This window comes from Hirundo rustica, chromosome 3 (assembly GCF_015227805.2).
Source record: "Hirundo rustica isolate bHirRus1 chromosome 3, bHirRus1.pri.v3, whole genome shotgun sequence".
NCBI classification, from domain to species: domain Eukaryota; kingdom Metazoa; phylum Chordata; class Aves; order Passeriformes; family Hirundinidae; genus Hirundo; species Hirundo rustica.
The window spans coordinates 11,685,417-11,709,639 of record NC_053452.1 but is presented as its reverse complement, the minus strand read 5'-3'; the positions used below and the strand labels follow the sequence as shown (position 1 = coordinate 11,709,639).

At 41.0% G+C, this 24,223-nt stretch overlaps 1 protein-coding gene across 11 annotated transcripts in view; it reads left to right on the top strand.

Moving 5' to 3' along the window:
- The first annotated feature begins 471 nt into the window (after positions 1 to 471).
- Positions 472 to 24,223, top strand: part of EML6 (EMAP like 6) — an 89,841-nt gene continuing 66,089 nt past the window's right edge. For 5 of the 11 annotated variants that reach the window (XM_058419596.1, XM_040060764.2, XM_058419595.1 and 2 more), the window contains exon 1: positions 473 to 867. In XM_058419596.1, the coding sequence (XP_058275579.1) occupies positions 671 to 867 (197 nt within the window). In that variant the 5' untranslated portion in view covers positions 473 to 670. Of the gene's footprint in view, positions 868 to 24,223 lie in introns of all 11 variants that reach the window. The other 6 variants (XM_058419593.1, XM_040060759.2, XM_040060767.2 and 3 more) reach the window with 4 other exon arrangements.

Sequence of the window (24,223 nt, the reverse complement as noted above, 5' to 3'; positions counted from 1 at the left end):
GCTCCCCTCAACCAGGCAGAACTCCCCCACCCAAGCAGAGCTCCCCTCATCCAGGCAGAGCTCCCCTCATCGAACGAGAGCTCCCCATCCAAGCAGAGCGCCCCTTTCCTGGCAGTCCCTTTGCATTTTAAACACACGTGCACGCCGCGGTTCCAGTGCGCGGGTTTTGTGTTTTCTTCTCTTCCAGCTCTAGCCCCGAGGGTAGATATGTTAAAAATAAGAGCGCCCAGGAAGCTTTGTGCAGGAAGGCAAGAAGGTGCAACACGGGAGACGCAGCGGGGAGACTTTGGCAGGTGGTGCTGGTGACGCACAGAAGTTACTTTGCCTTCGGAAAGAAAAAAAAAAAAAAAGCCGGGTCTACTGCTTATGTAGGTGTGTTTTCGTGCCCCCGAGAAGTTGCCCGGGTCGCGCAGCGGCGGCGGAGCGGCGGCGGCTCGTCCTGGGCAGCGGCGGCAGCAGATGATGGTGGCGACGCGGCGGTAGCGCGGCGGCGGCGGCATCCCGGATCCGCGGATGTGCTGCCCATCCCCATCCCCATCCCCGCGCGGAAGGGACACCTGAGGCTTCGGCAGGCGGGCGGGGATCGCCGCCGTTCGGAAAGGGAGAGCGCGGCGGGGGAAGGCGGGCCGGCGCTCGGCTGTGTGTGCCGGTGGGCAGGGGGCTGGTTATCATGGCGGATCGGACGGCTCCGCGCTGCCAGCTCCGGCTGGAGTGGGTGTACGGCTACCGGGGCCACCAGTGCCGCAACAACCTGTACTACACGGCAGGGAAAGAGGTGGTGTACTTCGTGGCCGGAATCGGCGTGGTTTACAACACCAGGGAGCACAGCCAGAAATTCTTCCTCGGGCACAACGATGATATTATCAGGTAAGGGGGCTGACTTCTCCGGTGGTGAGGTGGGGTGGGGTTTAAAGGGAAGGGAGGAGAATGTAGTGCTGGCAGAATACCCCCTCCTCGCCTCTTACAGCTCGGCTTGTACCTGCCGTTTTAGAGCAGCTCAGATTTGATAGCAGCAGTCTCTGCGAGAGCTGAATCTCTAGATATTGTTGATATCGCTATTTTGTAGCAAAGCTTGAAAATGCAATAATTTGCAATAACTAGGGAGGGAAGGTTAAGTTTTTTCTATTGCACTGCGCCAAAAGCAAAGCACTTCATTTCAGCGCTGGAAAGATCACTGTGCAACAGTGCTGCAAAATCGAGGCTCCAGTACCTTGATGTTTCCAGAGCTGGGACCTCAGCTCATCAATTCTGACCTCGTATAGAAGGCAGGTATAGCTCTCCTCGCCCTCAGCAAATCCCAGCACGAGAGTGCCATAAACCTGACATGTAGCTCAAATTAATCTGGTTTTAATATCATCCAGAAAATGTGAATCAAAATCAAGTTCAGCTGTTTGCAAAAATTCCCAAGTGTATTGGTGCAAGATGGCTACAGAAGGACAGGTCTTGCTCCTCATCTGTCCGCTTCATTGTTTCTTTCTCTCAAATTCTGCCTGAGAAGTGGATTTAATTGATGTTTTTGTCCTACAGAAATGCTGATTTTTTTCCTCACCTCACAAAATAAAAATGCTGTTACAGTGTTCAAGGTAGTGTTTAAAAATCTGTCCAAAATACAGAAATTTACATCAGTAAAATTGAAAATTACTGTAGTTACTACTTGATGAGAGAAATCTGAGCCTAGAATATCCTCATGAAGGATGTTGCCTGGTGATGCCACTCCTCTGAGCACAGCTATCTGCTGCCCTCCCCGTTCACCCAATTCAGCATGAATGAAGTGTTTCCAGGATGATGTGAAACCAGAACAGTCCCAGGTGACTCATGGTGTGGGAGTGCTGTGGAAGCATCTGCTGAAGCCGGAGTTTTGACACTCTGTAACCAAACTACCCAATTGTCACGTAATCCTTCTTTGCAGAAAGCCATCCACTTTTCTCAGGAAGAGCTTTTGGCTGTTGTGCTGCATCCTTGTAGTATCCTTCTCCACTGCTCTAGGATGAGTTAAAGCAACAGCATTTCATCAAGTACAGTGCATGTGCATCAAAGTTTATTTTGGTTCCAAAGGTATTATCAGCTCCAAAAGGCTGCTGAAAATAGACACTGGGCTGCTCAGAGAAGAGTCAGTATTTTAGAGGCATCTGCAGGATTGTGAAATGAGAAGTTTTGCTTGTTGTATGCACATAAAACTTGATACTCTTTGGAAGTGTAATCCATGTAGAGAGTTGTGTACTTCCGTGCTTATGTTTGAATCATTATTATAATACCTGACAGCACCTCCCTCCCCAAACCAAATGTATTGTAGAGCTTCTGTGCCCTTTACTTTAAGACCTGTCACATTAGGAGTCTGCTTTTGGCAGTGTCATGTTTAGAAGGTATAACTGGGATGGAAAGAACGAATGTCTCATATTTGTACTTTGATATTGTTCCTGCCTATTGTGTTCTTTAAAGGAAACTAGAACCATGTGCTCAAAGTGTGTCTTGAGGGACTTGCTGAATGTCCAACTCCTGCTTTGGAAAGATGGATTTTGTTTCTGATCTGCAACACCATCAGAATTCTGATGGAAAATTGTAGTTTCCACAAAGGATGAAACATTTGGGTCCAGAAGGCATGAGCAGAAGCCAAGCAACAGTTCATGTCAGCTCTTAGCAGCCGAGAACTGCTGCTGACACCCCGTGGGGTTTAAGGATTCCAGAATGCTGCTGGAATATTCTATTTGTGCCAGGGCACGGGTGGTTGCCTCCCTTGCCACTGGTGCACTGTGCAGTCCCTGCTGACGTAATATCCCGTCGCTGTAAGTACTTCAAAGTAGATGATGCCTTGTGTGGTCATCGCTGATATGACTAATAAATGCGGGAATTTAAATTCTCACATTTTAAGCTTCACAGCTCTCATCCATTTGAGATGAATGGGATGAATGTACTTATCCAATTCTTCTGGGTTCGTTGGGATTTACTTGCTTGAGACCAGCTTCTTAACAGCAGGGTGTGCCTTTGCAGTCCAACAAGTTCTAATTTCCAAAGAGGTTTGAAACACTTTGAAAAAAGAAAGCTTGGATTTTGGAAAATACCGTGAATCACTGAGATTGGGAGACCTTCGAGTGGGAAGATGATCTGCTTCCGAGGACTGCTGTTGTCCCCTTCTGTGATTTTTTTTTGTTGCTTTGTGAATGCTGTTTTGTTGAAAAAAGAGATGATAAACCTGTGATTCTCAGAAGTAATATTGAGTGTTACCTTGAAGTGTTTATTGAAGTCATGAAAGGGGATATTTGTCCTCGGTGAAAAGGGCAGGTGTGTCTGTTTAGTATGTTCTGCAAGATTAATAGTTTTGTCTCTTGTTTTGCATCAAAATAATGCAGCTGGACATAATTTAGTTTGGGCTAAAGTAGACCAGAATGTATTGGATTAAATTATATTGTATTGGAGAAATGCCATTTTTTCTAAGATTCACATTGGAAAGGCGAGTTCTGCTTGTACAAGGACTGAATGTTCTGCACCCAGATAATAAAGTCAATGTTCTGGGCAGGAGCAAGGGAGCTCGGAATTGTCCTGTTTTCTAAAGCCACCACCAGGTGCTGTGCTTCCAGCACTTCCTCCTTTGACTTCAGGAGGAGATGAGGTCCTGAACCACAGATTGATTTAACCTTTAAGTCAGCCCTGCTTTGCAGAGGAATTTGTGAGTAACCTCCAGAGCATTAGCTTTGACAGCAATAGAAAACTTTCAAAAGAACACGTTTTCTTACTTTTATATTGTGCATTAATTGTAGAACAGTGATCAGTTAGATCAATCCTTGTTCTTCTTTCAATTAAGTGTTGAATGGAGACAGTTCTTTCCTATAATTTTTCTGCAATTTGTGCATGCAAAAGCCACAGCAAACAGCAAAAAAAAAAAACCAAAGCAGTTGAGATGCTTCAAACTATCACTTAAAATACAACTGATTTTATCTGTTTCTGCAGAAATAATTTGTTAACAGAGATTCCTAGCCCTGAGAAATTTTTCCTCTGGTGCAGTGACAAAGTTGTTTCTCCCTGTTTTTGAGTTCCAAGAATTTCTGCAGTATTGAACAGTTGTCCTGAACACGTTATATTGTTGTACACCCCATTTTTTTGGTGGAATCTGGTATTTTGTGTGTTATGCACTTACAAAAGCAGTTTTGCATTCCAACTGCCTCCACCCCAGTCTCTCGTGAGGCAGCAAGCCTGCTTCCTCTCCCAGGTCTCTGTACTACCTGCAAAGCCCTCCTGTTATCCATGGATTCCAGAGCTGTTGTTTATGTAAGGCTGCTCACGGTGCACCAGCAGTGTCGGATTTATCAGAACATTGCTCTAAGTGCACTGGGGGGGTGCCACTGTGCTGACAGATTGAGATTAAAACCGCAGCCGTGCCAGTGGGGATGGGATTTGCCGGGCTGCGGGAGCCTCTGGAGGCCTGGCTTGTTCTCCACAAGGGTCATTTCAGGAGATAGGATATGTGTCAGGATGTGGTTTTCTTGTCTTGCTACTGAGGGGAAAAAAGGAGTCCTATGATTCAAGCAATGTTGTGTGTTGCTGACCACAGTAAATATAATTTTGGAATTAATAAGTTGATGGCAGAGCTATGCAAATCAAAACCTCAGAGACAGGAGATCTAAACTGTACTTTAATTTTTTTTAATTTAAAATGATGCGTTATAATAATTCTGTTTATAGGGTTATGCTTATTTGAAGGGATCTGAAATACTTTCAATTTCTGTTCAGTTGCCCCCATTTGGATGGTGATAGCAGTTGTTTGTTTTAGAGTGGTGTTCAGGTTACTGTGGTTACTGTTTATCATCAGAACATGGGAGCTGCAGCTTGGGCTAACCCTGCACTTCAGACACCTTGAGGTGATCCCAGAGGACTGCTGAGATTCGGTGACATAAAAGAGAGCACAGGAGAGATTTTCAGCAACAGAAATTCCAGCCCTTTTTCTTATGTGGATGCTACCCCAGTGCCTCCACCAAGCCATCCAGACTTGACAGACATGGCACACCTGGGGTGAAGCAGGGTTTTGGGAACCCTTTTGCAGCAGCAAGTTGTTAAATGAGTTTTGTATTAAAGAAATGAATTCCCTATAAAACTCTTCTAATCAGCTTGTTGCCTCCTTTGCTTTCAATGCTGTTTACTCCATGAAGTTCCAGTGGCCTCTTTTGCCTCTACTTGAGTGCTGTGCTGCACTTAGATTTGAAGTTTTTATCAGGGCGTGAGCTGCTACAAATTGGTTTCTTAAATTCTGTATTAATGCATTGGATGTGTTGGAATATACAGTTACAGTATCTTGTTGGAAGTGATTTAGAAATACTTAGATCAGTTAAAAGTGGAGACAGACTCAGCGGGCTTTTGTCACTGTATGTTGATGAGAATAGTCATCATTTAACCAGAGCCGTTAACTGGAGCAGTCTAAACCTAATTTTTGAATAGGTTTTTTTACATTGCCTATGTGTTAAGTCTCTGCAATTTTTTTACTTGTTTTATTTCAGCTTCATTTCAGATGGCCAGGAGTCATGGTGGTCAGATAGTTGTGTGCAATCAATCACTCTTTAACAGGATGAAAACTCACAGAAAATGTTTTCATATGAGTTAACTTAATTTCAAATTAAAAAAAAATTAAAATCTACAGCTCAAAGTATTGGAATGTTTCTGTGTGAAAATGGGGAGAGATTTGAGGTCTGTAAAAAGGTCTTCTGCTGACTTGCCAACTGCTCAGTTTTTTGGGAACCTTAGTAGAGAGCAAAAATGCCTCCTTTTCTTCCCACTTAAAGACTGTTCTTTGGAACATCAGAGGTGCCTCTCTACCCCAGGAACGTTTAATTGTCTGCATTGGCTGTCCAAGAGACACGTTTAATTTCAATTGCCCTTTAGAGGTGATATTTATAAGGGCCTGGGAACAGACCTCTAAAGCTTTAAGGAGGCCTGAGCTTAAGGGTGAGTGTATGTTCAGCCAATCTTCTTTAGGCATCCCAGCAGCACAGTGAACCTTGGTATGCTTAACCTTACTGCTGGAACTTCTGTGTGTGCTGGCGGCGAAGTCTGTTCTTTCTTCTGTGACAGATGGATGGAAATACACTAAAATGATGATAATTAAAACAGAACGTAAAATAACGGCTACTCTCAGAGTGATACAGCAACCCTGTTATTTTGGCTGCCTAACGCTCCTTGTTCCAAAAGATTTTACTGGATTTTTAATAGGGATTTTTGAGTGCCTCCATTATTTTAGCAGACTTGAATGTTCAAGGCAATAACCCTACATTTAAAGTGCTGACTGGCACTGCATTTTATATGTAGTCATACTAATATTGATGCCTACACATGAAAATTAGGAATCTATTCATGCCAAACATCTGCTTCCTCGTCCTCAGAAACTGTCTTCCATGTGCAGAGATAAATATTGCAAGTGTCATTTACTGTGGTAGTAGCCTACTACTGGCAAATATTAATTGCAAAATAACAGTTTTGGGCAAGATGAGCCATACTTTTGAAGACAAATTTTCTGGGTTTTTTTCAAGAGATGTTGTTTATTTTAGAAATTAACTGTAGCAAAAAAGACAATAAAATACACCCTCAGTTTTTTACAGCTGTACCTGCCGTTAAGCCTTTTCCTTTCATCCTGACTAGGCAGACCATGCCTCCTCCTCTGTATCCTAAGAGCTCTTTAACTGGAGATAAGTCGCACTCAGCTGCTGTCTGACCAGAAAAAGTGTTAACTGGAAATTTCTTTAACTTTTCCTTTCATCTCTCTAGTGTTTGAGCACTATTTGTAAGGTACTTAAAGGACCTTTTGGCTTCTCCCAATGCTGGAATCTATGATTCGGTAATATTCGAGCTTTCTTTGTGGCTTCTCTCTGGTAGCAGATCAGAGATGACACCACTGGGACCTGCTCTCTGGCCCTGGTCACGCACACACTGAACATGTACAAGTGTGGCTGCTCTTAAATGAGATTTTAGCAGTAGGTCTACAGCAGGTTCCTGATCCCTCTAGGATTTTGAGTGATTCTTATCTGTTTAGAAATTATTTATTAAAAAAAATTGAAATGCTGTTCAGTGAAACTGCTCTTTCTTAATGGCTGTAAAACAAGTTTAAAATATACAGTTGTGTTCCTGATTCAAGGTCTCCTGCAGATGCAGTGATGCGTGTGCGCTGGCCTTTTACTTCCACAGGGGTTTGTTTAGGTTTTTTGAAATATGTGTCATCTGGAAGTGGCCACAAGTATCTGAAAGGATATTATACTGAGTCTTTATGAAAGCTGTCTTTAGTTGAAAGAGCTATTTTAAAGCTTTTGCTAGTCAGACTCAAGAGGTTTGCATGGTTCTGTCTGGGATCTGAAGCTGCTTTAGGATGGGCATCTCTGTGCTGCATTCCTTATAACGCAGTCCCTCCTTCCCAAAAGGGGAATAATGTGACTGCCTAATGTGCCTCCCCGGGGAGTTCTCGCTGTGGTTTGGTTGGGTGTGTGGCCCTGCAGCGAGCTGTCCCTCTGTGTCACCTGCCCTGTTTGGGCTGGCTGTGTAAATGTGAGGCATGGCACAGCTGAGGGTCTGTTACTGCGCTAAGCAGAGTCACTGTTTCTAGACATGCCCCAGGGTCTGCCTTGCGTGGCCCTTTCACATCCTAATACTGGAACCACGTTTTAAAGAGTTGCACCAGGGCTATGGCGTTGCAGAAAAGAGATTTTTACAGAAGATGCTTAGAAGAAGTAGCCCACTCAAATACTGCTGTATCTTCTTAACTGCACGTTGGGTTAACACAACTCCATGGGTCTGGCAGGTTTCATTAATTGTGTCAATAAGTAATAATTCATTGAGCATTTGCAAAAGATGCACAACAGAGCACTGTTACCTTCCACATTTCCTCCCATTCTCTTCTTTGAAACTTGATGAGATTTTTGGTTGTTTAATGTTAAATAATGGTGTTAAAGAAGTGCTACTTTCCTTTTCTTTCGTGTGTGGCATTTTCCTCCTCCTTTTATTTCTCACACTGTGTCCTTTAGGCAGTTGGTTTCTATATTACAGGTCATGCCATTCAGAATGCACTCAGAGTTTTGGGGGCCTTCTTTTGGATATGGGGCTCTTTGGAATATAGAGTTTGTGATATAATTGTATCACAGATCTCCAAATAAATATTTCAAATTTATTTCAAATGAAAATTTGACATTTCTATAGTGGCAGAAATTTTTGGTGAAGAATAAATTGAGCTAATTCCCATTATTTCTCTTCCATTAAGTGGAAGAAGAACACCTTTTTAAAGGGATCTATGCATCTGTTTTAGGCTCACCTCTCTTCCATCTTATCTCCTCTCTGGCAAGGACAGTTCAGATTATTAAAAATTCTTCTTTTATCCTTTTAATCTGTCCTTAAATCCTTTTAAAAATCACTTTTCATAAATTCAGGTCCTCCCTGGCAGAACACTAATAGTTTTGTGGAAAAAAAAGCAGTTTTATAAATAATTGCAATCTTAAGAAAATGGATATAAAGTAATTTCTTTCTTTGAGGTAGAATTTAGCTAAGAACATAGAGTTTTGAGGGCTTCATGATTTTTGTTTATTTTATTTTCATATTTAGTTTTCCCATGACTTCTATCAGATTTTCCCCTTTATTTTTTTTTTTTTTCCTCCTTTAAGGAGATTGATTTAATGGAGAGGGAAATAAAATACAGCATGAAAAACAACATTTTTGTTTTGTTTCCAGAATGAGTAGAGTGCAGACACCTAAAGGAAGCCTCACACTGGCTCTTGGCTGCTCCCCTCCCAGGGAGAGCTTGTCCATTGTAATTCTTACTTTAGGTTTGTACTGAAGGATTAGGTGTGATGTATCTTTTTGTTTTATCTGGCATGGGTGAAAAGAATGAACGAAAAAGGAGATTTTGCTCAGGAAAACTGTAAGAGAATGGAAAAGCAAGTAAATATTTGAAATGTTATCAAGGACATGTGAAGCCTTCTTTAATAGCTTGTAATTTTTAAAGCTCTGAAAGAGATTAGGATCTTCAATCAGCGATGCAGAGACCTGTTTCTCCGTCCCTGCACACACCCCCTGTGTTGCTATTTCCCACTCCTGGCTGGCTGCCGTGGTATGGTTAAATCTGGAAATCTGCCAACCCCGCTGAATGCACTTGATTAGCAGATTTTATTGGAACAGCACCACCAGCATCTTACTCTGGGCTTGTGCTTTTCTGCTCAGCTGCAGCCTGTCGCGCCATAGGAGCCACGAGCAGAGCGCACCCTCCGTGAGACAGGGCGCAGGGCGCTGCTCCGTGTGCTGAGGCAGGAGGAGGCGCAGGGGATGGGGGAGCAGGGACATGTGCTGTGTTCTCCACACCGAGCCCGGCAGCAGTGGCTGAAGCCTGCTCTCTCTCTTACTGGGAAGGGGAAGGCAAACCCCCCTGTAACATCCCTGCTATCATAAGCCAGAGAAAACCCCCAAGTATTAGCAAATGACAAGCAGTAAACCAGATTATAACTGCCTGAAGCTACATGCTGCCAGGCAGTTACATAATGGCACAAAACTCTTCAGCCTCCACTGCAGCACTGAGCCCAGAATACAGCAAAAAAGGGCTCAATGAGCCCAGCTCTCCGAGGTTTCACTGAAAGCACAACTCCAGGTTCCCAATCTCTGCTCTGAAGGGTTGGCTAAGAAACCAACAGAAAAAGAGAAATAATAGTAATAGGCAAGAAAATGAGTCACAGTGCTTACATAAAAACATTGAAAGGCATAATTCCATGTTTGTTTATATAACTCCTGGTATTAGTCTCGTAAAATAGAAGTTTAAAAGGCATTCTTTGCATCATGGTAATCTCCTTTAAATACAGCATGTCATGGATTTTGGTGGTGTCATACCTTCACACCTGCTCTTTCTTATTTGTGTCTGTGAATGGCTGCGCATTCATAAAAACACAGGTAAAATTAATAACTGGTTAGATAATTAAAAATTCTAGATTGCATTAAAAGACATGTTTTGAATAATAGGGAAGGTCCTATATTCTGAAGGTGGCTAGTGCAGCTGGTTCTGTGGAAGGACAGATAAACTGAAGTAGTTCATGAGCATCTTTTCAAAATGTCTGATGAGTCTTTCAGCGGAACAGGAAGACTTCCAATGACACTCTGCTTCCTCAGAAATTTAATACTGAAAGTTTGCTTATGGAAAGCATGAATTTAACACCACGGCATAACTTTCTATTTGAAGTTTACTGTATTTACATTTGATAAGAGTTCATTTTCAAGTGACTGTAAAGCAATCCCATAAACATGACAAGTTACTGTAGAGTTGGATTTGGATGTGGCTTGTGGGCTTTGACCAGTGTGTCAGGTATTTGTGTGGTTTCTTCCCATTGTCTGGCTGTGGTGCTCCTTGAGACCTCAAAGTCAGGACCTGAGCTTATTCCACATGCAAGGGCAGCTTTCCTCAAACCTCTACCAGTTTGTTGCCTAAAATAACACTAAATAGAGGTTCTGAGCCTTTTCCCTTCATGTTTTCCCCAACTATCCATTTTGTACCCAGCACAGAAGGGGAGTTATCTGGTTCAGAGAACTTCCTAAATTCCCAGACTCTGTCCTCGCTTTTTGTTATTCTCTTCCCTTTCTGTGGAGTTACCACAGACATAATTTGCTTTCCAGCCTTGATGATGACTCTGTGGGCACTGCCTTATGTGCAACATATGAATTGCTCTGTTACACAGATGGGTTATTTTAAAAGCTTGGGTGTAAACTAATCTTCCATGTCTAAAATTTCTAGAAAACACTTGAAATTCCAGGGCTTGTTTGTGTGCTTTGATGGGAACCAGGCTGTGGATCTTTAAATTTCCAGAACCTGGTAGATACAGGAGTGTGACTAGGCATGTGAGGAAATCTCAGATCTGCATGGGAGATGGGTGACAGCTATTTATTTTTGTAAATGCCTATTTTAAGAATATTGTAAATCTGAACAGAGAGTCTTGTTCTCTGAGAGCTGGCCTTATGTGAGATAAGGCATGATTTTCCTGTAAGGGAGCTGAGAAAGCAGCATGATTTTGTCTGAGCAAGGAATATTTTGTCATTTGTGTCTACGTCAGTATAACTTCACAATTGTATTATTGTTGCCTATTAGACCTGGTGAAGGTTCATAAGATAATTTAAATTAGGAATAACCATGCATTTTGTGTTTCAGCCAAGGACAGACTAAATGAGGTATGAATATACTGCTGTTAAATGTCAGCTCTTCAGAATGCCCTGTTTCTTGCTGTATTAAATTGTTATTTGAATGTGTATTGCATTTCATGTTTTTCCTGTGGTATCTGTTATTTTTAATTTTCAATCTGTGGGACTCCCCACTGCCTAGAGGTAAAGGTTCTTTTACCTTGTCATTTAGTTTGGTAGGAGTTACTTCATAGAGGATGACAGATTAGTGCACTGCACACACTTTTTTCTGCTTTCTTTCTCCCTGTCAGATGTAACAATTTTATCAGCCTGAGCCCCTCAAAATTGAACATCTTCTGCAGCTGTGACAGAGCTGGAGTTTCTGTGATCCACCTCAGTCATTGTCAGGATTGTGTTCTGGGTTTTTAAACATATGTACACACACCAATACATATGAACTGTGTGTATACACACACACACACAAATACACAAAATATTATTATATAATTATGCAGTATTATATAACACATAAATATTAAAATTGATATTTTTGGCCTTGACTTAATGTCATCACACAGTTACCCCTTTCACTTCTCTCTTTTCTGTGCTGGAGGAAGCAGTGGGGAGCCATATCCCTTCATTCCATTTATCAACAGACTGCACTTAAACCTGAAATTGTTAAGCAGCAGGGCTACGTATAGTTGTTCAATATTGTTCACATCTAAGCTTTCTCGGAGTGCTAGCAGAAATTTTGGCTCCTAAGAAATGTTTCCAGTAAAAAAACCAACCTCTTGCATTGTGACAGGAGGGGTTTTTCCCTCTAGTATGTGACAGAAATTTAAAAAAGAAAAAAAAAAGCGAGTCACCAAAAAAAGCGATTGCCACAATCAGAGTCTGTTCTTTGGGGCTTGGGCTGTGGCTTTAGGACAACATGCCCAAATATGTTAAAACAGAAGAGCTTCACTGTATGTCAGCATGAATTTAAGGCATCAGACATTGCATTCTGCTCAGGAGGTCCTGGGGATTTTTAGCTCTTAATTTCTCTCTTCTGAAGACAGACCGTGGCATTTCAAATGTCATTTTCAGTTATGTCCTGCGCTGGTTATTCCTGTGCGAATGTTAGCATACTGTTTCTAACATGTTGGATTTCAGTTTTTCTCCTGGCTCCCACGAGTCAGTCAGGCAGAACTGCTTTACTGGTACCTCTGGCATCCACCACCCCAAATGGGAAAGTTTCAATGGGATGACAGCTAGAGTAGGTTGGTCTCCTACTTCATTCTTGGATTGCTTATGGATGTGAGGCTTCCCAGACTTGGTTGTTCATACAGCATGCCAACACATTTTACCTATCTAACCTTGAAAATGTAAGCACGTGGTTTTGATTAGCTCTTTCAGAAACCAGCAAAAGTCCTGAGGAATTTGGTTTGTAGAAAAATGTGGCAGCATCTAATTAATTCTGAACATAAATTTTATTTTTCTTAATTAGAATCCTCATTTGTATTTTAGATTATGCTTCTTTTGATTGAATTTTTTTTTTCTCAGATTGATTTTATTTATGTTTCCTACATCTTCTTATTTACTTCTTACATCTTATTGTTGTAACAAGAAGGCCCAGTTGACTGAGCAAAGATGAGTGCTTCTCACCAGCCTTCAGGGAGATGACTTCAGAATTATCAATTAAACTCCCACTCAGCTGCTGGAATCCGCTCTTCATCATGACCCCACAGTCACCCCCCTAAAGTCTGCCTCAGTCTCTCTGAGACATTCTCCAGTGAATATATGGGACATTTTCTTGCTGTCCTATTTCCTCTTCATTTCATTCTTGCAACCTTTTTTGTTTGTTTGCTCATTCCATTCTCACCCTTCTGCATAAAAATCCATATTTATGTTGTGGCTCCTCCCCTGAGTGGTTGAGGGCAATTCTGTTCATCAGTAGAGATGTTTGTTCTGAAGAAGGTGTTGGATTGTTCCCAAAACACTCACCTGAAATCTAGAGAGACCAACTTTCTATGGAACAAGCTATTTCCATCTGCCTGAGAGGAACTGGGACTCAAATGTGTGTATTACCTGTAAAGGCATTAAACCTACAAAGGCTCCTCTTCCTAAACCTACATCTTGAAGTGAAAGAGGTTTTAAAATGAGGAACTGTTGGAAAATAGATGCCAACCTCCAGGTTTTATGGTGGGTTTTTTGAACTGTACCTGGAGGTTGTGAAACACTGATAAAGGGGTGACATCCTGTTGGACCTGGTCTGGATAGTTTAGAAAAAGTTTTAAAAAGCCATCCTTGTGAGCCCTATTTTCAGCCAAATAAGATAACTTGAATTTTATTACACTGTGCAATAGTTTCAATAATTTTCTAATTAAATGAAAAAGTTACTATAATCTAATATAATGTTAAACAAAACAATATTTTTTAAGGTGTTTTCCAGCCAGGTTATGAATCTCATTTCCAAAGTAAAAGTGCAAACATTTCTAGATACGCTTATGGCTTGCTTATAAGATCATGAAGGCCAAAGTATATAATTTTACTATTTTAATATTTAAATAATGAATATTGAATAAAGCTTTGGCTTTCAATTTTTTTTCCAATTCTGAGATGAACACAGATCTTTTTTTACTTATTCTGGCTGCCTGAAGAATACAAAAATAAAAGCAAAGGTATACAAAATACATTGCTCAAGTTAACATGCATTAAAATTCTGGTGGCTTCCCAATTTGTCTGATATTTTTGCAAGAGAGAGTAGAATGTGGATAATGTGTCCCATATCAGTCATCTCTAGTAATCTTTTGATTTCACAAATACAAATCTGTTCAGAAAATACTGACAGCTGTATTTTCAGCTGAGCTGCAAGTGTGTCAGTACTGCAGACTGTAATAGAGATAATTTAAACCAGCAAACTTAGGTACCACTGGCATGGGACTCTCCTCAGTTTTATTCTTCCTTCTATGGCAAATCTGGGAATTCCTCCAATGCACGGTTACCTAAATTAAGTCTGCTTCCCATTTGATCTGTTTGCCTGTAGTGGGAGCACAACAAAAGAGCTGAATCCCTAAATCAGCTCAGAAGCTGGTTTGCAGTGCAAAATTCTAATAACAATACTCTGAGGTGTGTCCCACAGACCCTGGGGAGGCAGTTACTTGAGTTAGCTGAATTTATTGTGTTCAAATCCCACATTTTAATACACACTTAAAACTATGATTGTGGAAACAACTCTGGGGAAAACAGAATTTTGATTTATTTCACTTTGGTAGTTGTGGCAGAGACGGGATGTCTGATGCACATGGCATGTTGGTATCAATTCCTGGTGTTCGGACTCTCTAGAGTAAGATTTTCTATTGTAGAAGTCTAAGAAGTAATTTGATTTTCTAGTCCTGATGAATTACAGCTTCTCATCCAAAAGTGCGGTTCATATCCACGTGAGTGTGAAAAAATACATCTTTAGAGCTTGCACAGCCTTTGTGAGATTCCAGAAGGCAAAGGAATATTTTACTTTAGCTTGTGTAATTATTATTAATGTTTACATTTGAAGCTGTTTCTTTTTTTTACTTCATTAGACAGAGGATAGATGGAATAATAAAATGGACTTTCTAGCTTCTCAGGTGGCCTGCTTTTGTATGGCCCTCCAGACTGGGGTGAACTATATTTCCTAAGTAACTCATAAAGTCATTCCCTTCTTTTCTCCTTAGTTTAATTTTATTTTTTTAAAATGAAAGCAGATAAAATACTTACAAAACATGGCAGTACATGAATTAGAGGAAATATTCAATAACATCACAGTAAAATACTAAGAATTAAAAAGAAATTAAAAGTGTTAAATTAATTAAATTATTTTAAATTAAATTAATTTAATTAAAACATTTTAAAGTGACTATACAAAGCTGATTTGAGAGTTAAGCATAATAGAATTATTGTGTTACACATAATCAATGAATCAAGAAACACAAAATAAAATAAAATAAACCTTTTGCCTGATTATAATTCCTATATACAATTAACTTCTAAAAATGACCAAGGTGAATTTCCGCCTTTTACTAGATACAGGTGCGGCTTCTTTAATTCACAGATTTTTGAGATTTTACACAAAAGGTAACAGTTTGGTACTCTTTTAGTAATTTCTGTAAAGATAAGCTCAATAATATTTGTGTGTGCTGAGTGAAGGAAGCAGTCTTGATGGTGATTTTTCTAAAACATGTGAGTTGAGAGCATTTAGGTGTACCTTCACAAGGGGAGCAAAACACACGCCATCCTTCAGTGTGAGCAGCTGAGGTTTGGACACATTTCAAATATCTGCAGGCAGTGCCGTGAGCTGAACTCTCATTAAAAGCATCTCCATTGCTTACTTGTGACTAATAAGGATTTTTTTTCAGTATAAAGCTTCAAAATGAGCTTCTGTTCTCTAGACGTTTAGAAACCTCCATTCAGGCAAGCAAACGCCTCGGGTCCACGAGATGTTTAGTGCAACATCCCTGTCTTAGACAGCAGAGATTTACTGGGAAAACGACCCTGCCTGGAGAATGAATTCTGTGGTATCATATTGATGTGGACTTGAGTCTTACCTTTTGTTCTAATTAAAAGCAGCTCTGCCCTGTGAGAATGTTCTGTTGTCTGCCACCTGCTAAGCACAGATTGTTCTCAGGTGAGCATTTCACCTGAATTCAATCAGCAGAATTTGGAAGTAACAGATCTAACCCGAGCAACGAGCAATTAAAGTCTCTGTGCCTTGGCTTGCCGGGCCTTCATTCGTTACAAACCTGGGTCAGCTGGAAAGGGGGAGGGAGCAGGAGGTTATAGAAAGGGTTCAGGTGTTAAACTGCCCTCTCCAAAGCTGCCCTGGAGCCTCGGTGTAAGGACTTCTTTTACTTATTTATGCTTTTTAAAATAACCAAAAAACCTGAACTGATAAAGCCTGTGGTAGAAAGGAGAGAAGGCTAAAAGGGAAGCAGTGAGAAATTCGAATCAGCATTGAATTCTGAGTGTGTTGCTTTGGTGTTTTCCTATTTATCTTCCTAGGTTTTATGTGCAAAGTACTGGTATGCTATTGGTGAATCATTTGTTGGTTTTACCATGGTGCTGCATAACTCTGTCATCAGCAGGAAGGCAAAGTATGGTGAAATCAAGGTGTTGGATTTCATCTTTAATTGTTCTGTGTGTTGGCTCTAAAAGCAATGGTACTCAGCTGCTTTTTGTTTAATAACAGGCTGTAGTTGGGTAAGGTCTTGCAGCTAGAATAGGTTCTGGGAAACCAGGTAAATTCTGTTATCTGAAAAGTTTAATAGAGATTTTGTTTAATCTGTCTCACACAAAAGAGACACTTGATACTTAGAACCTTCAGGCTGTGTCAGGCAATGTAAAGCAGGGTAATAAAAGTCACAATTATTTTAGTAAGTGCCCTTCTCAAAAAGAATAAAACTGTTCTGTGGATAATTGTAAAGAAACCTTTCTTGAACTATTAGAAAAAAGGAGAATGGATTTATAATAAGTATTTGTTACAAACAGTGTCTGACCTTTTAGTAGTGTTTGTATTTGTGTTCTGTATAATTAACTAGTGAAGCAGAACTTCAGAAGCTTGGCAAGAGTGTTCATAGAACTCATGACTTTGCTACTGATCCATTGTGACTGGAGGTTTAGAGAACAGACCTATTCTGAAGTTACCTATGGTTCCTATTTGCTCTGCAGTGGTTTCTGCCCCGTTGATGTTTGTTGTAATTCACTTTAGCATGGCCAAACACAGCAGGATTTGCACATGGTCGTATAAGAACTTCCTATTTCCTTCCTGTTTCTACTGATTTTCCACCTCTAAAATAGGAAGATATTTTCCCTGAGCACAGTTGTTGGTCTTGGCTTTGTATTCCCATGAGATAACAAGAAAAAAGCATTCTTAGTGGCACTGAAAATGGCCGCTGTCCTGAGGCATCTACAAATGAGCATTTTTTACCAGCCACATCTAATATTGCCACATTTATCATTCTTGTAGACATTGAGTGTGTAAAGAATGATCTGCTTCTGACCTGTGAAATGTAACTCAGTGCGTGTTGGTTTGATATATTATGGTATCAAACCCTTCCTCTTCTCTTCTTCTTGCTATTAAAGTGCCTAAACTTTAAATATTGCAGGGCAGGATAGGCAAGAGAAGAAGGCCCAAATAAGATGCAGCTGTTTGTTTGTTGCCCTTGAAGTAAGAACACTTTCCCTAGGCTTAAAATCCTTATTTCTGACAATCAGGTGAGGGAAAATCTGTGCAAAAAGTATCATTATCCCAGTGTGAATTTTTTAACAACGGCCTGGGAGTTTTGTTAGACCACACAATTTGTCATAGATGTGAATATACCTGGGGATTTTCAACAGGATGAGATGAAATCTCTTAAAATAAAAATGAATGTGGGAGCAAACCAGGAACGTTGTGACAATGGCTGATTTTTTTCCTTGTTCTCCGCAATATTTCCCATTTCCTCTTGGCTGTTCTCTTGGCTTTTTGGTTATTTTTATCACATCTTCTATATTCATTTTGCAGCTCCCCCATGATTCCTCTTTTTGTCACCTCTGTCTTTTGTCTGTCCTGTTTCCAAAATTTTCTTCCCGTTTTCCTTCTCTTCTTTCTTAGCTGTTTCTGCAAATGTTTTGATTCAGACTGTGATCTGCATAGTTATACCCACATTCAGTGCTGACTGGTGGTGATACAAAAAGCAGAGTAGAGCCAGGAAATGCCAAAGCAGTTGTGCCTGAGTCAGCCTCTGGAGGGAGCAGGAGAATTCCCCCTGGGAATACCTCCTGCTGTGCTGCCAAGCAGGGGTGGGGGACCATCTGCGCCCATCACCACGCTGCGGGCAGTTAATTAATTAGTCCACGTGGGCAATTAATTAGTACTCAGATTTGCTGTTCACTGTGGCCACCAGTTGTAGAGCTGTCAGCTTAATCTTGGCCTGAATGACTGACACATCTCTGCTTCTGGGGGAAAGGCACAGCTACCTTCGGACCATTTTCAGTTGTTTCAGCCCTGGGGTGTGATGAAATGGGAAAAATAAAGGGTTTGATTGCCAGCAGCTGTACATGGTTTGTGTGTCTGGTTTGGGTTGCATTCAGTTCCCGTGTTTCCGTAATCAGGCTGGAGTAAGGTGAACACAGGAAGTAAAGGAGGCTCTAATATGTGACTGATTTCTTCACTTCCAGGCTTTATCTGATGTATGAATTTTCTGTTTTCCATCACAGTGCTCAGACTGGCCTTCAGACTCCTTATAGCAGATGAATATGAACGTTTTGCAGGTTCCTGATGAGCAGTACTGGATTTATAGCAGTGTTTCATTAGTTTTCCATGTATTGAGAAATCAGTGATAGCATTTAAGTTGCTGTTTTTATCTCAGCATTGTAGACCAATATCTACTTGCTGGATTATTGTGTATTTTATAACAGAATGTGTTACATTGTCCATAAAGTATCATAAGCATAGAATAGGGTAGGAGCAAATACAGTGCTGAACTAAGTACAGTTCTTGCTCTTTCTCAACCCTCTCTTTTTAGTCTCCAGTTCTAGCAGATTTTTCTTTACAACTGATTGTTTCAGATCCGTTTTACTGATTGCATCAAATCACAGTGAGAAGGGTGTCATCTGTATCTGTTTGGGGTACTTACTTACAACTGCTTTGGCCATCAAAACAAGTGTTTGGCTTATCATCATAAATGCAAATATCATTAGACTCAAATGGGAACTCTGAACGTGCATGGGAAAACTGGACTATGGTGGTTGAATTTCAGAGTTACACAGCAGGGTCTCTATGGGGTAGTGCGGCTCATAAGGAGTACTGGTATTTCCCCCAATCAGTTGTTACTTAAACCCCACAATTCATGAGGACATCAACAGTTGTTGCTTAGTTTTCAGTGTCATAATGTGGGCTTTGGATAAAATCTCCTAGGATTGCTTTTCACTGGGAGAAGCTCAAGAGGTGCAAAATATCCATGAGTTATCCATAAAATAAACCTGCACAAGGAAATAAACCATTAAAGAACTGCAGCCATGTGTGAGGAGGAGCCCCAGTGCTGCAGGACTGTGCTGTGGTGCTATTCCCTTTTCATTTGGGAGTCTGCCCAAATTTCTCTGTGTGCAGACGCATATGAGTGTAAATCTGTGGTCTTAATTAAAGGGCAGAATGCTTTTGCTCAAAGCATTACTTTTTAAGAGGGTTTTTTTTTCTCTTGCTGCTTTCACCTTCTGTTATTGGGAAAATTTTAATCACGTGTTCAGAAGCCATTTACTTTTTAAATCTGGCCTGACTGATCCCTCTGTAGCTCCATGGTGCCATGAGAAATTCCACGTTCTGCTATGCTCAGGCCTTTTGGACCTGATCTGTGAAGAGTTCTAATAAGCCTTGGGCAGCTGAACAGACCTTATTGACATGTGGTGAAATAACTCCATGGGCTTGAATAACAAACACTGGCACAAGGAGCAGGTCAGCAGAATTTTCCAAGTATAAAGAGTGGCAGGAATGGTTATAACTTTGTGTGCTTCTGTCACCATTCTACCTCAGGCAATTATGGAAAATAGTCAGAATTAAAACCCCTGTCAAGATGCCCTTGGGATTCCCAGGGCACTCTAAGTGTGCTCGAGCTGAACAGCAGCTTTATTAGGTCTGAGCTTCACATCCACTTCATAAATGATTCAGTCTGGGCTCGGTTTGTGGCCCAGCCCAACACAGTGGTTTCAGTCGTGGTCTGCTCTGACTTCATTTGCTCTGGGGGTGTTTGCATCCTCAGAGCAGATGGGACCTCTCTGGTACAGGCCACCAAATTCCAGAATCGTGGCTCAGAGGCAGCCTGGCTTCTTGGAAGTAGGAAGCTGGTGCAGAGTGATGAGTAAATGCTAGAACCTGTGTCTGTATCACTCTTTTTCATACACAGGGAGCGTGGAGGGGAAAACCAGCAGTGGAACAGTTAGTAAGAGCTTGGACCTAAAAATGCCTAAATGATTTTTAGAAAGCCCGTCTTTCTGCACACATATCCTGTTCTCTGTTATATATAAACAAGATACTGCCATATAGCAATCAAGCCAGTAAATTAAAATGTTGCCATTGCAGTATTTTTATCAACATTTATGTTTTTATTTTGTCAGGATAAATATGCTCTGTACTTGAGTTGTTTGCAAGAAGCATGTGGCAATATTTAGTATATTTAAAAGAATCATTAGAGCTATATGTTCAGATGTGTAAAAAGAAGGCAATTCACATGTATGAGTGTGTGTATCAGCTGTATTGTACATGCAAATATGTGTACGTAGAGAGTCTCTGTGTCTCAGGACTAACAGATCTGTTCTCTGTTCTCCCACTCGTTCCTCATGCCTGCAGTGCCCTCCCAAAGCCTCCCTCACCTGCCCTATGGTACATGCCAAATAAAATTGGTTATTGTGGTGTGTCATCTGCCTGCCAGCTCTGTTCTGCTCTGCGTATCTTGGGCTTGTGCTGGAGGAGCCAAAGGTTGGGAGTTGTGGTTGTGCATGAGTAACAATCTCCTGTGTTATTATGAGCTGGATTTTCCTCAAAACATGGTTGTGGTATTGGTGTTTCAGAACTCACTTGGGAGCAGATTAGATGTAGGATTAGCCTGTCAGATTCCTGCCATTTTCTTCTCAATGCTCTCTCTGTTTTTACAGATCTGGAGGGGTTTGTGCAGGTTGTTTTGTTGTTGCCTTGTTCATCTTCCCTTTTTCTGGTTCCTCTTCCTTTTTGGATAATCCCTTTCTTCTGAAGGCCCCTGCATTTTCTTCCATTTAACTGCTGGTCTTTCTTCCATTATCCTTTTCAAGGGGCCTTGATGATGTTTTGTGTTGTATTCAGAAACAGGGATCAGTCTGCATCCTGCCTTATTTTGCTGCTGAAATAGCTCTATCTGTACAGTGAGTTCCCTTTTGACCCCACAACTGAGGAAAGAAACTCATTTTGCTCTGTGATATGGGGAATTGCTGAGTGAGTATTTGTGTTCTTTGCTGCCATGTGACAACATACAGCTCTGTCCTTCGCACTTGTGTGAGCAGTGAAATGCAGAAGCTCTCTGGTGTTCCCATATGCTGCTGGCCTGCCAGGAGCTTGGAAGTGTCCTGCCCGGAGCAGGAGGAGGCAACAAAGGAGAAAATACCTACTGGCACATTGTGGCTATTTGGGGACAGGCTTGGAGCTCCTTGGAAATATTGTTTCTTCAGAGATATTTTTGCTACAGAGAAAGAGTTCTAAGAAAAATTGTTGTTGTCTAATATGTCCCTTGTTCAAGTGTAACAGAGCCAGTGCCCTGAGTACTTCACAAGTTTGACCTAAATTCTGAAGAAGGACCTGCTGTGTTCTCTGTTCTGCTAAACTGTGGGGTTGGTAGATGGTTTTTAACAAGAAACATCAATTCTTTCATTGTGAAGAGACTTCCTGAAGAGAGTTGATAAAGTTGATAGAATACAGACAGTATCTGCCTCTCCCTAAGTCTCCATTAACACGATCTAGCACTGTTACGGAAAACTGCAGAATTCTGTAAAGGTTTGTCTAAACAGGAAATGTTATTCCAAATTTAAAACTGGATGGATTTGAAGTAGAGATTAATTGATCTTTGTAATAAATACGATTCACCAAAATCGATAAATCAAAACTTGGAATTTTATTGAGAGACAAAATGACAGTCTTGGACAGCGTCGAGCCCGGGGTCGCCGCTGGGTGAACAATGATAACACACTCTGCCAGTCTGTTATCCCCCAAGTTCACATTTTTGGTTTGCAGCAGTCTCTTTTTATACACTGGATCGCAGAGAGAGGCTCGGGATGTCAACGGTCCTCCCTCCGAGGCATCTTTATTAATCATGCAGGTTTCAGTTCTAAGAGTCTGAATAGATCGGCGGAGGAGGACAATGCTGTTAATGGTTGGGTCCAGGTGTGGTGTGGAGATGTTAATTTCTGGCAGAGACGATCTAGATATTGATCTGAGGTAATCATCTGGTTCTCCGGGCTATCATCTCCGTTTTCTGTCGCCTTTTGTTCCGTTTCAAGGATTCCCGGCAGCGGCATTTTCTCGTTCCCCTTTCTGGTAATTCCAATCATGTTTTCCTCGTGTCCCTCCCATGTCTTTTCGGGCTAGAGAAATTCCTGTATTTTGTTGAGCCACCTTCCCCTGAGTTAACTCACAATATGCTAGTTTAAACAAAACTTAACTTATAACATGCTAATTTATACAAAACTTGTATTTATGTGGTTTGTATTACATTTTATATCCTATTAACACGAATTAACTTTAGGACATATATCACATCTGTGTCTAACTATCTAGAGTTATTTTAGATTAACATCAAATTTGCACACTTCTTTGAAGTGCAAAACATCTCAGCACTGAGGATGAATTACATTGTCAAGAGCTGGTGACAGTCCACCTCAGACAGTGATTTAATTCAGAATTGCAGGTATTTGTTTCCTTTACAAAAAGTGATTTCTTTTTTGTCAGGTGGGATGTTCCGGAAGCCAGCTTTTGTTTGTATGAACAACAAACTGTTGATAGGTAGGTTATTAAAAGATTCAAATTAATATGGCATTTGAAATAGAAAATTTCAATTTCAAAATTATGCACCAAAACTACAAAAGCAAATGTTCAGTTTTCTGCTGCTGCAGTAAAAAAGTGCTTTGCCTATCTTATAAATAGGATAGTGCAGCGATAGATTTAAAAGACCTAGAGTTGTGAGAGTTAAACCTTTGTCTCTCATCTGATATACCCATTTAAAGGTCTCATCAATTCTGTATGCCTGTATTAAAGATAACAGAAGTGCTTGCTTTTTGCGGCATCAGGGAGCAATTATCTAATGCAAGTTAACTGCTGTGAGCCAAAATGCATTTTTACTTTGATTACTTTAGACTTTCTTGATATATTTCAGTATTTGGAGCCATAGAAAACTCTGGTTTTGAAGGGGCCTCCAGAGATCATCCAATCATACTTTCTCTTGAGAGCCCAGCCTTAGATTTGTTTATTCGGGGTCCTGTCAAGCCAATTAAGTCCTGAACTGTTTCCAGTGAGGGGAATTCTACCACTTCTCTAGGCAACTATCCTGATCTTTAGCTTTTCTAGTGAAGGACGTATTCCTTGTATCGAGACAGTGCTTTCCACAAAGAGCTCATGTCTCTCTTTCAGCAGCCTTTGTCCTCTCATTGTGCATCCATGTGAAAAGAGCACCTCCACCTTTCACTGTAGCTGCCTCTGAGGCTTGAGCCACATCTAAACTTTTCTACTTAGTTCCGTCTTGGAACTTCAGATCCATACTCTGTTTGCAAGTGTATCGAACCTCTTACAGAAAAGCAATATAGATAGAAATACAGTGTAGACAAGAAACAAATACTTTTAGTCCTTTGGAATTCTAATGTGTTATTTAAAAAATAATATTGGATTGGGATATTATTGCAACAGAAATTGCGGGGGTAGTACGAGTTTCCCATCTGGCTAAGGCCCCAGACCAGATGGATCCACTAATGACTTCTAGAGCATTTCATCAGACCCTGCTGAAACATGTGTCTGGCATCTTTAATTATCCTAAATTAACGTGGTTTCAGGCTTGTTGATCTTCGAAGGGAAGGGAGAGAAAATGTTCCCTGAAAGATCTTTTCCTAACAGACCTTTTCATTAATGAGGTATAATGTTAAAAATATTACCTGAGCTTTATTGGTTCATCCTGAATGGATTTGCGTAAAAGAATCGCCTTGGGAGGCACTCAGAATAAAGAGGTTTTTTGCAGGCACGTCAGAGTGCTTTTGGAATTTACACAAGTGCATTTAGCCAGGAATCTCATTGCTTTCTTTGCCTTCCCTGCAAGGAAGGGAATGGGCACTCCCAAAGCAGCTGGTCTCTGCCTCTGTCCCTGTGTGTGCAGCTATTCCAGTTGCTATTCACACAGAGAGAAGTTCTTGTTGCATGGGGATGTGGCTGCCAGGGCTGCTGGGCAGCACCAACAGCAACTGCTCCTGCTTCGATCCTTTGTTTGCATCCCAGCTCCTTAGCGAAGAGGGAGTTTGTGTCCTTTTCCCTCAAAACTGGAAAAAAGAGACAATTTTTCTGGGGAAAATTCTTCTGCTCTACCGGCTTAGATCTTGTCCTCCCTGTAGAATGAATAGGA